A 13,453-nucleotide genomic window follows, 5' to 3' on the forward strand; every position below is an offset into this window, starting at 1 on the left:
TCGAGACATGTCGAAAATTCAATTTGAAACTTAACCCAGGAAAATGTCAATTTTTTAAAAGAGAAGTAACATATTTAGGACATGATTTTTCTCAGGAAGGAGTATCACCAGACAAAGCGAAATATGCAACGATTGAACAATACCCGACACCTAAGACAGCGGAAGAAACAAAAAGATTCGTAGCATTTTGTAACTATTATAGACGTTTTATTCAAAATTTTGCTGAAATATGCCGACCACTCAACAGATTATCAAGAAAAGGAGTAGAATTTTTTTGGTCAGAAGAATGTGAAAAAGCATTCAATAAGCTTAAATCATCTCTGATGAAGCCACCGATCTTAAAATATCCAGATTTCAATAAACAATTCATCCTAACAACAGACGCATCCAGCGAGAGTTGTTCAGCAATTTTAAGTCAGGATTATAACGGAATAGACCTACCAATAGCATACGCATCAAGAAGTTTCAATAAAGGAGAATGTAATAAACCTATATTCGTTAAGGAATTACTAGCGATTCATTGGGGAATTAATCATTTCAAATGTTATTTATATGGAGCACCAACATTTTTAATCAAAACGGATCATAAACCACTAACACATTTATTCGCAATGAAAGAACCAACTTCGAAACTTACAAGAATCAGATTAGATTTAGAAGAATACGATTTCGAAATAGAGTATATAACAGGGAAAAATAACTATGCAGATAGTCTTTCAAGAATAACATTACATCAACTAAAGAACCTATACATAGACAATACCCATATATTAGCTATAACACGAGCTCAAGCAAGAGAAAAGAAGAAGGATGCAAGGCAAACGAAGGCAGAAAGTGAACTCGCACTACAGCCCCCAAACAGACAGTAAGAAAGGTACTAAATAAATAATTAAATGCCCGTGGTAAAAACAAATATGTTTGTTTTTAATAAATACGATTAACCTAGATTACCACATCGATACATGCTAGTATTTGATACAAGGTCAAGTTGCAATAATAATCAATGTATGTTTGTTAGCAGTCAGCAGTTTTGAATCACTCTCACTTTTGCTTACCAAAACATAAAACAAAACAATCGACCTTTAATTATACTTTCACGGGGAACAGATAAATCAATTAGTAGTTGAGATTCCAGCGAGTAACATCACATTAAGCAAATAATATACCACCAGCTACTTACCGTTAAATACTCCACGTATAAATAAATGTATTAACTGTGAGAGTTATTTACTACATCAACCCTTATGGTCGGGGGTAACCAACCCCTAATTATCTAAGGTGGCTCAGAAGCCAGGAGCCACCATAACCGTATTCAATTAAGGTTTGCTATGGTGTTATTTGTACCTATTTTGCTTTATTTAAAGCACCTACCTACCTACCTTCAAAAAAATTAATAAAAAAATATTATCAAAATGCCTTAAGGGGCGCCAAAATTCTTTTTTGCACACAGGCGCCAGTAGTTCTTACGGGGGCCCTGATAATTTATATAAGTGATCTAAGTGCTGCAACTCCTGAATTAAGGTCAATATTTGGATCTTGAAAAATACAACTTGTGATGTTTGTCCTCCCTAATATCCTCTCTGTTTCCAGTAAACACTTTCGATTATAGGTACAACAAACCATTTGCAATGCTACGAGTTTTAAATTGTTGCTCATAGTCTTCCGAAATTTTGGATAATGCTCCTTTAATCTGATGATAGCCTTTAACTAGTTCTTTTGCGGCATTACCTCCATAACCTTCTAGTAGTATTTGCTCTTTTAGGAACAATAATATTTTTGCCACGGTCCGCATTGCTGTTGCTTTAAGACGCAGCTTTTAAGCATTCTGTTAAGTTGTATCTATAAGGAGAGGAAGTGAAAAATACTTATAGCTAGTTCTTCTAAGAAATTAAAGAATGCGGTGCTATGATAATGCATGATAACACTCAGTTGCAGCTTTTGAAACTAAGTTTAGAGAGTGGGCGACACAAGGAGTCCACAACTCCAAGATATTAAGGTACGTATCCATACGTGGGTGCTCCGTGCTCGGTGTAGCAGCTCCACATAGTGGATACTTTGGTGATCGCCGCTCGGCGCTCACAATCTTGGATTCAACCGGTTTGCTGTTTATATGTAGGGGAGCGCATGCCGTATTCATTTAAGCAGCTACACCGAGCACGGAGCACCCACGTATGGATATGTACCTTTTTGTTCTATAATTTCAGCCTGAACACCATTGTATTTTCCACTGATAACTAACATTAACGTAGGACGGTCTCCTGCAGTTTTTCAAATCAATATCATGTTCTTGCAAAAATGTCATTAGAGAATTAAATATATCTTCTGCTTTATGACTGCGATTTGGCAAAAATATGGTAAAGCTTTCAACAGGAGGGAAACCTTCTATGTAACGAAATATCACAGTTAATTAATTTGTATGAACTGAATAATATTTTGACTTCTTAATCCTTGAAACTATTTTGCTAAACTAAATCCGCTTCTAGGATTTGAATATTTATTAAAATATGGTGCTTCAAAAATTGATCATATTCAGCTAATAACTGGAGTATTCCCAAATAATTTTCATTTTGTGATGAACTCGACAACTCATTTTCGCTGCTAAATGCTAAATCTCGTTCACAAATAAACCTTATAATACTAAAATTAGTCTTTTAGTTACCATTTTCCAATCATTCTTTATTACTTCGGCCGGTTTAGCTATTTCAGTATCAATACGCCCAATTCTTTCGTGTGCTTTAGACATTTCGTGATCCATAAGCCTACTATCTGCATGCTTCCAATCACAAACTTCTGTGTGGCTAAAATGTGTACGAACACTTGATAAGAATTTACAAACGAAGCAATACACTCACCCGGTGGAAGGTGAAAAACATAACCATGAACAATGTAATATTATCACTCCTACGCTCCTTCATTTTATACTTGTCATACATTGTCGAGTTCCTGTATCTCCTGCCAATATCTGTTTAAATGAACCTCTTATGTTTGGGGCTTTGTGGGGGCCCCCGAAATGTGGGGGCCCCGGTCAGCTGCCCAGCCTGCCCCTTTAAATCCGGCCCTGTGGCTGACTGCACAACTCGGTTCCATCTCGAACGGTCGTCCAGTCGTCCATGATAGTTGGGTCAGTGGGTAGTCCCATTGTTCTTAGATCTGACCATATATTGTCTTTCCATCGCATTCGTGGTAAGGTCTTCTTCCTGTGGGGGCTTCCTCCCAGATCAGTTTGGTAAGGCGGTTATTAGGGAGTCTATGGACATGGCCAGCCCATCTTAGACGCTGAGATTTAATTTCTTAGGAATTAGGGTATTGATTAGGTCCAAAGATTCTTCTGAGGATTTTTCTCTCAAAACATCTAAGTTTTCTTTCAATTGCTTTGGTCAGAGTCAAAATCTTACACCCATACAACTCCGCCTGGAATGACTGTTAAGTGGATCGAGTAGCTTAACAGTCATTCTTGCCGATCCCAAGCCCGGATAAAGGAGGAGGGTTAAGCGGAAAGCCAACAACTTGCCCTTGTAAAAAACAGCCTGTTATGAAAACTGCAAATGTGCCGTTGCGAACGTTGGCTATTGATGACAATTCTCATCTTGCTTGCGGCATTTCTGAATGGTTTGACTAATTCTGTGAGCCCGAACCACTTTTTTGGAGCCACGAGTGTCTTCTCCTGCCTGGCCCACGCTTACTGTCTATTTTCCCCTGGACAATCAATTGCAGTACACGGTACTTATCGTATCGTGTCTCAATATGTGGCCTAGATATTCAAGTTTTTTTGTTTAATTAGGCTCACAGTTTCTTTCCGATTCTGTGGATTACCTCTATGTTGGTGATATGTTCGGTCCAGGATATACGAATAGTGCGTCGGTACACCCACATTTCGAATACTTCTAGTTTTTTCGTGAACGTCTTTGTCAGTGTCCAGGCCTCCACACCATATAGTAAGATCGGAAAAATGTAGCATTTAACTAGACGTACTTTTAGGGGAAGAGATAAATCCTTGCTTATGATGAGCTTTTTCATGTTGTTAAATGCTGCTTTAGCTCGTTCTATTCTCGCCTTAATTTCTGTGCCCTGTTCCCATTTTGCATTTACGTTGGTGCCAAAGTATACATAATATTCTACATGGTCAATTAGTATGTTGTTTATCTGAAACTGTCGAGCAGGTTGTTGCTTTTTACTTATCAGCATCCATTTTGTCCTCTTGAAGTTGAGGCTCAGGCCTTATTCATCACTAACTGAATTAACCCTTTCCATTGCCTATGCTACTGGCAACAATCACCGTGTCATCGGCATATCTTATATTGTTGGTTAACTCACCGTTTATTTTTATGCCATCATTTGCATTTTCCATACATTTTTTAAATATTTCCTCGGAATAAATATTGAATAGGAGTGGTGATAAGATACACCCGTGCCGGACAGCTCCTTTGATCTCCACACTTTCAGTAAGTTCGTTGCCAATTTTTGCTCTTGCTGTTTGGCCCTCCAGTATTGATTTGCCACAATCCGAATATCCCTGTCATCAATATCTGTCTTTGGCAGAATATCTATTAATTGTTCATGATTCACATTGTCAAATGCTTTTCTAAAATCTACAAAGCACAAAGCACAGACTCGGATAGGAAGGCGAAAAAAAGAGAGGCCCATAACGAGATGGTTGGATGACGTGGAAGACGACCTGAAAACCATAAATATACGAGAATGGAGAAGAAGGACACAAGAGAGATCTGAATGGAAGGACAGCCAGACAGGCAAAGACCCATCCAGGGTTATGATGCCAAAAGAATAAGAAGAAGAAGCATAACAATACACAGGTATTGATACTTTCGTGTTTCCATTATTTCCATTCCTTGGAAAATTCCTCGGAAATTTTATTTCCCAAGCAGAAATTGGATGGGGCCAGTTACTTTTCAACAAATGGAAACAAATTTTATACTTTTCGATATACAGGGTGAGTGAGGAGGAACGCGCCAAACTTTAAGACTGTATAATATACGTAAAAATAATCAAAAATAACTCATACGTTGTTATTCGATTTTCATTTGTTTCCGAGATACGGGGTGTTAAAAATGTTATTACAAACTGACTATTTATTTTATTGCTCTAAAACCGGTTGAGTTGTGCAAATGAAATTTGGTGGGTTTTAATACATAGTTATTGCGCATGTTTTGACACACATTTAAGAATTTTATATTCACCATTGACGCGCGTACGGGTAATAGTCTGAAATTTTTTAAAGATAAAAATGGTACGCCACTGAAATATTTCAAATTAAAAATCTGTCTTGAATTCCTCGTCCAATTTGTGACAAAAAATCTATCTTCCCTATTTTTTTCATGTGACACTTAGTTTTCATACAAAAAATAAAACCTCTTAACGCTTACAAAGTTTTCGACGAAGTTTCTATATGAATGTGTAGAAACTCATTTCGAATACATACTTTGTAAGCGTCAAGATATTTTATTTTTTGCATGAAAAAGAAGCGTCGTGGGAACAAACATGAAGATAGATGGTTTGTCAGAAATTGAACAGGGAATTCAAAAATAATTTTTAATTTGAAATATTTCAGTGGTGTACTATATTCTTTCTTTGAAAAATTTCAGAACCTTATCCGTACGCGCGCCAATGGTGAATATAAAATTCTTAATTGTATGTCAAAATATGAGCAATAACTATGTCTTAAAATCCACCAAATTCCATTTGCACACCTCAACCGGTTTTAGAGCAATAGATAAATCGTCAGTTTGTAAGAAAAATTTAACACCCCATATCTCGGAAACAAATGAAAATTGAATAACAACATATAAGTTATTTTTGATTATTGTTACGTATATTATACAGCCTTAAAGTTTGGCGCGCTCCTCCCCACTCATCCTGTACAGGTACACAAAAATTAGAATTTTTAAGAAATGCTATAGTTAAAAAAACAGATTTTTAAAAGCTTTTTCTCTCGTCTTTGTTTATTATTGTTATTGTATTATTTATTGTTTAATTATTTTTGTAAAGAAATATTTTGATAAACGTTTTAGATAGGGTTTTATACAGGAATATTATACTTCTTCTTGTAGTTCCTTCTCCTATCGGAGGTTGGCTATCATCACAGCTATCCGTAGCTTATTGGCGGCAGCTCTGAAAAGATCTACTGAGCTCCAACTATACCACTCTCTTAGGTTTCTCAGCCAGGAAATTCTTCGGCTTCCTGTGGATCTTTTACCCTTAATTTTACCTTGCATTATGAGCCTTTAATATCTCATATTTCGCACCTCTGGTAAATAAATGGCCTAAATATTCCAGCTTTATTGTTTTAATGTTCTTTATCACCTCGCAATTCTTTTGTAGCCTTCTTAACACTGCATTTGTAACTCGTTGGATCCATGGTATTTTCAAAATCCTTCTATAACACCACATCTCAAATGCTTCCAACTTCTTTATATTGTCTACTTTTAGTGTCCAGCTTTCCATTCCTTACAACAAAGTCGAGAACACGTAGTATCTTAAGGCTCGTATCCTCAGCTCTATAGGAAGGTTTCGCTTAACAAACATATTTTTCATTTTTGTAAATGCTTGTCTTGCAATTTCAATGCGTGTACTGATTTCTCTACCTTAGTCGATCATTGTTTTCATTTAGCCTGGTTCCCAGAAATTTGTAGTTATTCACTCTTTCTATGTATTTTCCCTCGATATCTAGCCTTCCGACTGTATATTGCCTAGAAATAATCATGGACTTGGTTTATTTTAACGTTCATTTGTAGTCCATATTTTATACTGACTTGATTTAATCTATTTACTGACCGTTGCAGTGCTTCTAGACTGTGTGCAAAAATAGCGGTGTCGCGTCGTCTGCGAATCTTATATGTTGTTCAATATTTTTCCGTTTATTGATATACCCTGTTTTTCCTACTATTGCTTCCTTAAAAATAGCTCCGCTGTACAGATTGAATATCAATGGAGACAACACGCAACCCTGTCTAACACCTCTTTTGATTTCTATGGTTTCTGTTTCGACATTTTCGATTTTAACCTTTGCTTTTTGATTCCGGTACAGATTGACAATAACCCGTATATCTCGACTGTGCATATTCTTTTCTTTTAAAAGTTCTACAAGTTTCTGATGTCGCACTCTATCAAAAACCTTTTGATAATCTATAAAGCAGACATAGAGATCCTGGTTCATATCTAGTCGTCTTTGCGCGAGAACGTTAAAAGCGAACAGCGCCTCTCTCGTTCCTAGAGGGTACACGATAATTAGACCGAAAGCAGTAGACCGAACTCATTGAACCGAAAAGCACTTTACCGAAACCTCACTAGACCGAACAGCATTAGACCGAAATTGTACATAAATTAAAAAAGATTGCAGTAAATTAAGATTTTGTATATCTGTCTTTTTGTTTATTGTATTTTTTGTATTATTTTATAGAGCAAAGTCGTACTTTTACTCCCTATGGATAGGTAATATTTTATATATAGACTGTGTAAATTGTTTCTCTGTACAGTCTGATATGAAATAATTTTTTCCACCTCCCTCTACCGAAAGTATACTTTTCCGGACCTGATTGTAGGGAGCAAAGTCGTACTTTTCCTCTCTAGGGACGAAAAGTAAAAGTGACGTCATGGTATGTCATTGACGAAATAACTTATTGACGCCCTATACAATATTCTATTATCTATTACGTAAGTATCTATACATTTTAACGTTTATTTATAGAACACCCTGTATTTTGCAGAATGGAAAAAACAGTAAATTGTTATTTTGATTTACATTAATAATTTGACTTATATTTGACAGTTGACAGTTCTGCTGTACCTACTTGTTAGTTTTAGTTTTCTATATAATAAATTGTGATAGTTAGTTGTATAAATAAATTATTTACAAATGAAAAAATGACTTGTTATTTGAGGAAGGTGGAAAATCATATGTATAACATGGGAGTATGGGAGTAAAGTGCCTTTTCCTCCCTTGAATGATTACTGCCCTCCGCTACGCGTCGGGCAGTAAACTTCATTCTCAGGAGGAAAAGTAGCGCTTTCCTCCCTTGTATTATACAAATAGCTATTAACCGTTAAACACATTAAGGATAGAGTGACGTTAACACCATTTTAACTGTTTCTAATAACTATCCAAATAACATTTAGTTGTAATTACATTTGTCTTATCTCTTTTACTGCGATAAGTACAAAGAAATTAGGGTAAATTTTAATTAATTTAATTTAACCTCCAAACTATTTTAAGTATTTAATTTTTAGTATTAGTATTGTACATAATAAATAAAAAATAAACCAAAAACAAATAAAAAATAAACAAAAACAAAACAAAAACTAAACTCGCCAGTACTTTGTGCTGCCAGTCCGAAGCCTGGATAAAGGGTGAAGGGAGGCTGATATTACCCTTGCTTAGATTATAATCCTGTTTGAGTACCCTCTATTATGATGTAGTTAATGCTTTTCGGTCTAGTGAAGTTTCGGTAAAGTTCTTTTCGGTCTATTGAGTTCGGTCTAATGATTTCGGCCTCATTACAGTAAACCCGTTCCTAGTGAGTCCTAGTCCTCCTCTGAAGCCAAACTGGGTGTCGTCTATATCTTCTTATATTTTTTTGTATAGTCTACCATGTATTATTTTGAGGAATATCTTAAGTGTGTGGGTTATTAAGGAAATTGTTATGTACTGGGAGCATTTCTGTCGCATATACATACTGACTTTGACTTTGGTAGTGTTACAAACGTGGACAGCAACCAATGCTGGGGTAGGTACTACTCCTGTTGTATATACCTTGTTGAATAGATCTAAAAGTAATATGCAGTGTTTCTTCGTCAGTTTATTTAATCAGCTCTGTATATCTGGTCTGGGTCTACTGCTTTTGCGGTCTTTGAATTTCTAATTGCCTGTTCTAATTTGCACATTATTATTTTTGGCCCTGTTTGTTTCTGTGGTTCTTCTTGTATGATTATATCATCGTCGAATAGTTTCAATATGTATTCCTGCCAAAACCTTATTAGTTTATCTTTGATCTCTGCGATGAGTTTACTAGTTTACCATTATCATCTTTAAGTATCCCGCTTTTTGGTACTATACTTTATTTCACAATATAACGTTACGCTTATGGAGATCAGTGTTGACAAACCTCTCGGGCACGGCACGGGTGGCTACTCTACTGCCCATATACGATTCATTTTAATTAGTACGGCGTGGCATCGGAGCGCTTCGCTATCGTCCATAAGAAATGCATGGGGCTATCTTCGCAAATGTTTAATTCTTAACGTGAAATAAAGTATAGTTGGTTCTTTTATTTTTTTATGCATATTAAAGTTGTCGTATTTTCTACAATACTCTTCTATTTTTATGCATTGATCTGTTAACCACTTTTCCTTGGCCTTTTTTTATCTCTAGGTACATTAATATTCTACTTTATGGTTCTTTGTATTTTGGCTCATTTCTCCCTTTGGCCTTTCTCATCTCTTCCATTACTGCTAGAATTTCCGACGTCATCCACTTCTACTTTTTATTTGTCTTTTTAGGCTTTAAATTTTCTTCTACAGCCTTTAGCAATGTCTTCTGTATATAAAAGGTGCGTTCGCGGGTACAGTTGACAAATTGTCCCCGACAATTTCTAACCTCATTTAATATAAATAATATCGTTAATAGATACATAAACAAGGTATATTTACTTTTAGTTAATATTAATAACTATAGTATTTTTACTACAAAAACGTTATTACGTAGGTCAAAATTTTTGACGTAAGAGAACTGTCAAAACATTAGAATGTGACTTTTCATTATTACCATATTATATATAATAAACATGGCAATAATGAAAAGTCACATTCTAATGTTTTGACAGTTCTCTTACGTCAAAAATTTTGACCTACGTAATAACGTTTTTGTAGTAAAAATACTATAATTATTAAATTATAATATTAAAATATACCTTGTATATTTATCTATTAACGATATTAATTATATCATTTTAAAGTGCGCATGCGTTTTGCTGCTAATTTGTCGACGACTAGTCCTCGACAGGCTCCCGCGAACGCACCTATTATTCCACTTTTCATTGACATCTTCTGATATTAAAATTTCTTCTCTTACTTGTGTTAAATTTGAGTTAACTTGTTGGATCACTTTTTGATGTATTTCTTTTTTCTTAATTTTGTATAAGTAATCAATGTTGGTTTAATTATTATCTATTCTATACAATCAAGAGCAAATTCAAATGTCGAGCCTGTTTTACGATCGTGACGTCACTTGCGCAGTGGTCGAATTTAGGCACAAGTGTCATACCGTGTGTTTGTATATTGTGTTTATAACAGAAAATTGACAGTTCGACAATTCCGTAAAGAGTATCGGAAACCGTGAAGTCTGTGTTTTTGCTCCTACATAATTTAATAATAAATGCACTTAAAATTTGTATGAATCCAGTTGATAGGTTCGAACATATGTTGAGTTTTGACTATAATTAAAAGAAGGCTTACATTTCGAACGAAAAATGTCAGAGTCAATAGAAATACGGACAATTATTGGAAACAGGAACATAAATGCAGTAACTGACACTCCTGTAACAGACCCAGCATCTTTGGCAAAGGTAAATTTAATTCTTATTCATTGATTATTCACTAATAATTGAAATAATTCAATTAGTTTATTTTTTAATAAAGCACACTTAGTTATATAAAGGAAAAATGAAGGATTTATATGTAGTTAAATTTAGAACTCGAACGAAAGGGTTTGCAAAATTACACGATTTTTTATCGAACGCAATAATTAATAAAACCTTTATCAACTAAAACAATAAATTTCATTATTAATAGTGAATTCTACATTAATTTATTGACTAAAACGAAGTAAATTATTGCTAAATAGGAACTCTATGAAATAGGGATTTAATAGTTCATATTACCCCATATTTTTGTTTTTTCTGTTTGTATAATGGATTAATAAGGGTTTCTAGACCTATAGCCGGTTAGTAGATGATGATATTGATTTTTTTCATTACTACTATTCATTTTGTATTCTTTTTTATGTGCAAAAATTTTTATAACAAGTTTCTTTTAATAATATGTAATACCACAAGCTAAGCAATATTATAACAGGACAGTCTGTTATTTCTTGGGTGTTAAGGTTATAGTGCCAGTGATATGCTTCAACATTCCAATATTATACCTGGTTTAACCCAAAGTCTTGACAAACCCAAAACAAACAGTTTATGTGAAAAGTATGGACTAAAAATGAATATAAAAAATACCAAATACAGTGGAACCTCGATTATCCGTCAGAGAACCGGACCAAGGGTATGACGGATAATCGAAAAGACGGTTAATAGAACATTAGAAAAAAAAAATTAAAAATTCGTAAGTAGTACATACAACTCTCAAATTTTATTTGTATGTTTTATTTGAAAATATGAGAGGGATTTGTGTTTGTACAGTCAAATCAATTTGGATAAAATCCCATGGAAATCTTTGTTTGTTTTACTTATTTATTTTTATTTATTTATTTTTACCGGCAAGCCCAATTCTGTAAAAATACATTACATTTTTTAATTGAACATAAAGTGTTACATAAATAGTGTACAGATAAAAACAATAACATAATATAATATAAAAAACAGACATACAGAAATATAAATATAATATAGAAGTAAATATGCAATAGGAAATAATATCATAAAAACAAGTTAACAAATTACAGACGTTTCACTCAAATATTGATCCCATGTAAATTTCTTTTAAAACGACTGATGAAGTTGTTGAACAGTTGTAAATTGTAAAGGGAGTTTGCTAAATTCAAGACTCTGGGTACGAACGAAAAAAGTTGATAATTAAACCTATGGAATGGTACATAAAATGTTCGCACTTGTCTAGTGGTGCGAGGTGGTACAAACAGTGGAATCTTATTAAGTACTTGAGAACAACTACATATACCATTTAAAATCTTGAATAATAGCAAAAGGTCCCTTTGTTTTCTCCGGCTTACAAGAGAGGGGACCTGCAGTTGATGCTGCCATACAGTGTAATCTTGATAGGTATGAAGCTTAAAACCAATGTAACGGAAGAATCTATTTTGGACTTGTTCAAGTTTCCTAATGTAGACCAAGTAGTGAGGGGACCACACTGAAGAACAATACTCGAGGTGAGACCTGACCAAGGAGAAATAAAGAACTCTAATACTGGATATGTTTGTAAAATCACGAGTTGTTCTTTTTACAAAACCCAGCATTTTCATAGATGTTTGAATGACATTGATGATGTGAGTATTGAAATAAAGAGAATTTTCCAGTGTAATCCCCAAGTCCTTGATTTTATTTACAGTGTTGAGCAATTGGCCATCAATGTAATAGTTTGACAATATTGGGTGGTGAGTACCGTTAAAGTTAATTACATGACATTTGCTGGAATTAAGGTTCATACCATTAAGTGAACACCATGCAGAGAGGTTAGTCAGTTCTAATTGCAATATGGCAGCATCATAATGATTTTTTATAACTTTAAAGCACTTCAAGTCATCAGCAAATAGCAAGGCGTTACAATCATGAAAACAGTTGGTAATGTCATTAATAAATATATTAAAGAGTAATGGACCCAAATGGGACCCCTGTGGTATACCTGACTTAACCGAAAAAGTTTGTGAGTAAAAGTGGTTCACTCGGACCTGTTGAAATCTTTCAGTTAAATAACTCTGTAACCACTGCAACAGAGGTCCACTTATGCCAAAGGAGCTATGCGTTCGAATCAGGAGTTCATGATTTACTCTGTCAAAGGCCTTGGAAAAGTCAGTATAAATTGAATCAACTTGAAGTCCCTCTACCAACGCTTCAGACAGAAAATCAACATAGGTCAACAAACTCAGTTCAGCAGACTTACCTGTAGTAAAACCAAATTGCTGAGAGTTTAGGATCCCGGAGCTATCGAAGGTGAGGAAATCAGTTATAATACTTTCAAAAACCTTTGGTATAACACTAAGAATAGATATAGGGCGGTCATTACTAATATTAGATTTATTGCCAGATTTATATATTCCAGTTATAAGAAAGTTTCCAAAAGTCTGGAAACTGACCTACATCCAAAGATTTATTAAATATATGAAACAAAGGTCGCGATAGTATAAAACTGAATTCCCTAAGAAAATTAGGTGGTATACCACCAGGCCCAGGACCCTTGTTGACACTTAATGATGAAAGCTTTTCGTAAATTTTGGAAACCTGGATACGATATGATGAGATATATTGAGTTTAGACTGAATATGGTCAACATTGCAATTTAAAGTAATATGGAGTTGTCGACTATAAACTGATGAAAAGTGATCTGCAAGTAAGTTGGTTTTACTGTTGCTTCACATTTTGCAACGGCTGAATTTCTTAATCGGCGTAAGATCATACAATCTACTTTTTACCTATTTTTTTACCTTTTTTTTTCTACCTATTGGCTTCTTTATCTCGAGTAGTCGAGAATATCACTCGATAAA

At 34.6% G+C, this 13,453-nt stretch overlaps 2 protein-coding genes across 4 annotated transcripts in view; one reads left to right on the plus strand and one right to left on the minus strand.

The window, feature by feature from the left end:
• The window catches only part of LOC126893416 (solute carrier family 41 member 1-like), a 139,048-nt gene that overhangs the window by 96,910 nt on the left and 28,685 nt on the right, over positions 1–13,453 (minus strand). The gene's annotated exons all lie outside the window — the stretch shown is intronic.
• The window catches only part of LOC126893415 (adenosylhomocysteinase-like 1), a 110,082-nt gene continuing 106,935 nt past the window's right edge, over positions 10,307–13,453 (plus strand). For all 3 annotated transcript variants that reach the window (XM_050663564.1, XM_050663566.1, XM_050663565.1), the window contains exon 1: positions 10,307–10,574. In XM_050663564.1, the coding sequence (XP_050519521.1) occupies positions 10,479–10,574 (96 nt within the window). In that variant the 5' untranslated portion in view covers positions 10,307–10,478. The remainder of the gene's footprint in view (positions 10,575–13,453) is intronic.

The sequence above is a fragment of the Diabrotica virgifera genome, chromosome 10, assembly GCF_917563875.1.
Source record: "Diabrotica virgifera virgifera chromosome 10, PGI_DIABVI_V3a".
Lineage (NCBI taxonomy): Eukaryota > Metazoa > Arthropoda > Insecta > Coleoptera > Chrysomelidae > Diabrotica > Diabrotica virgifera.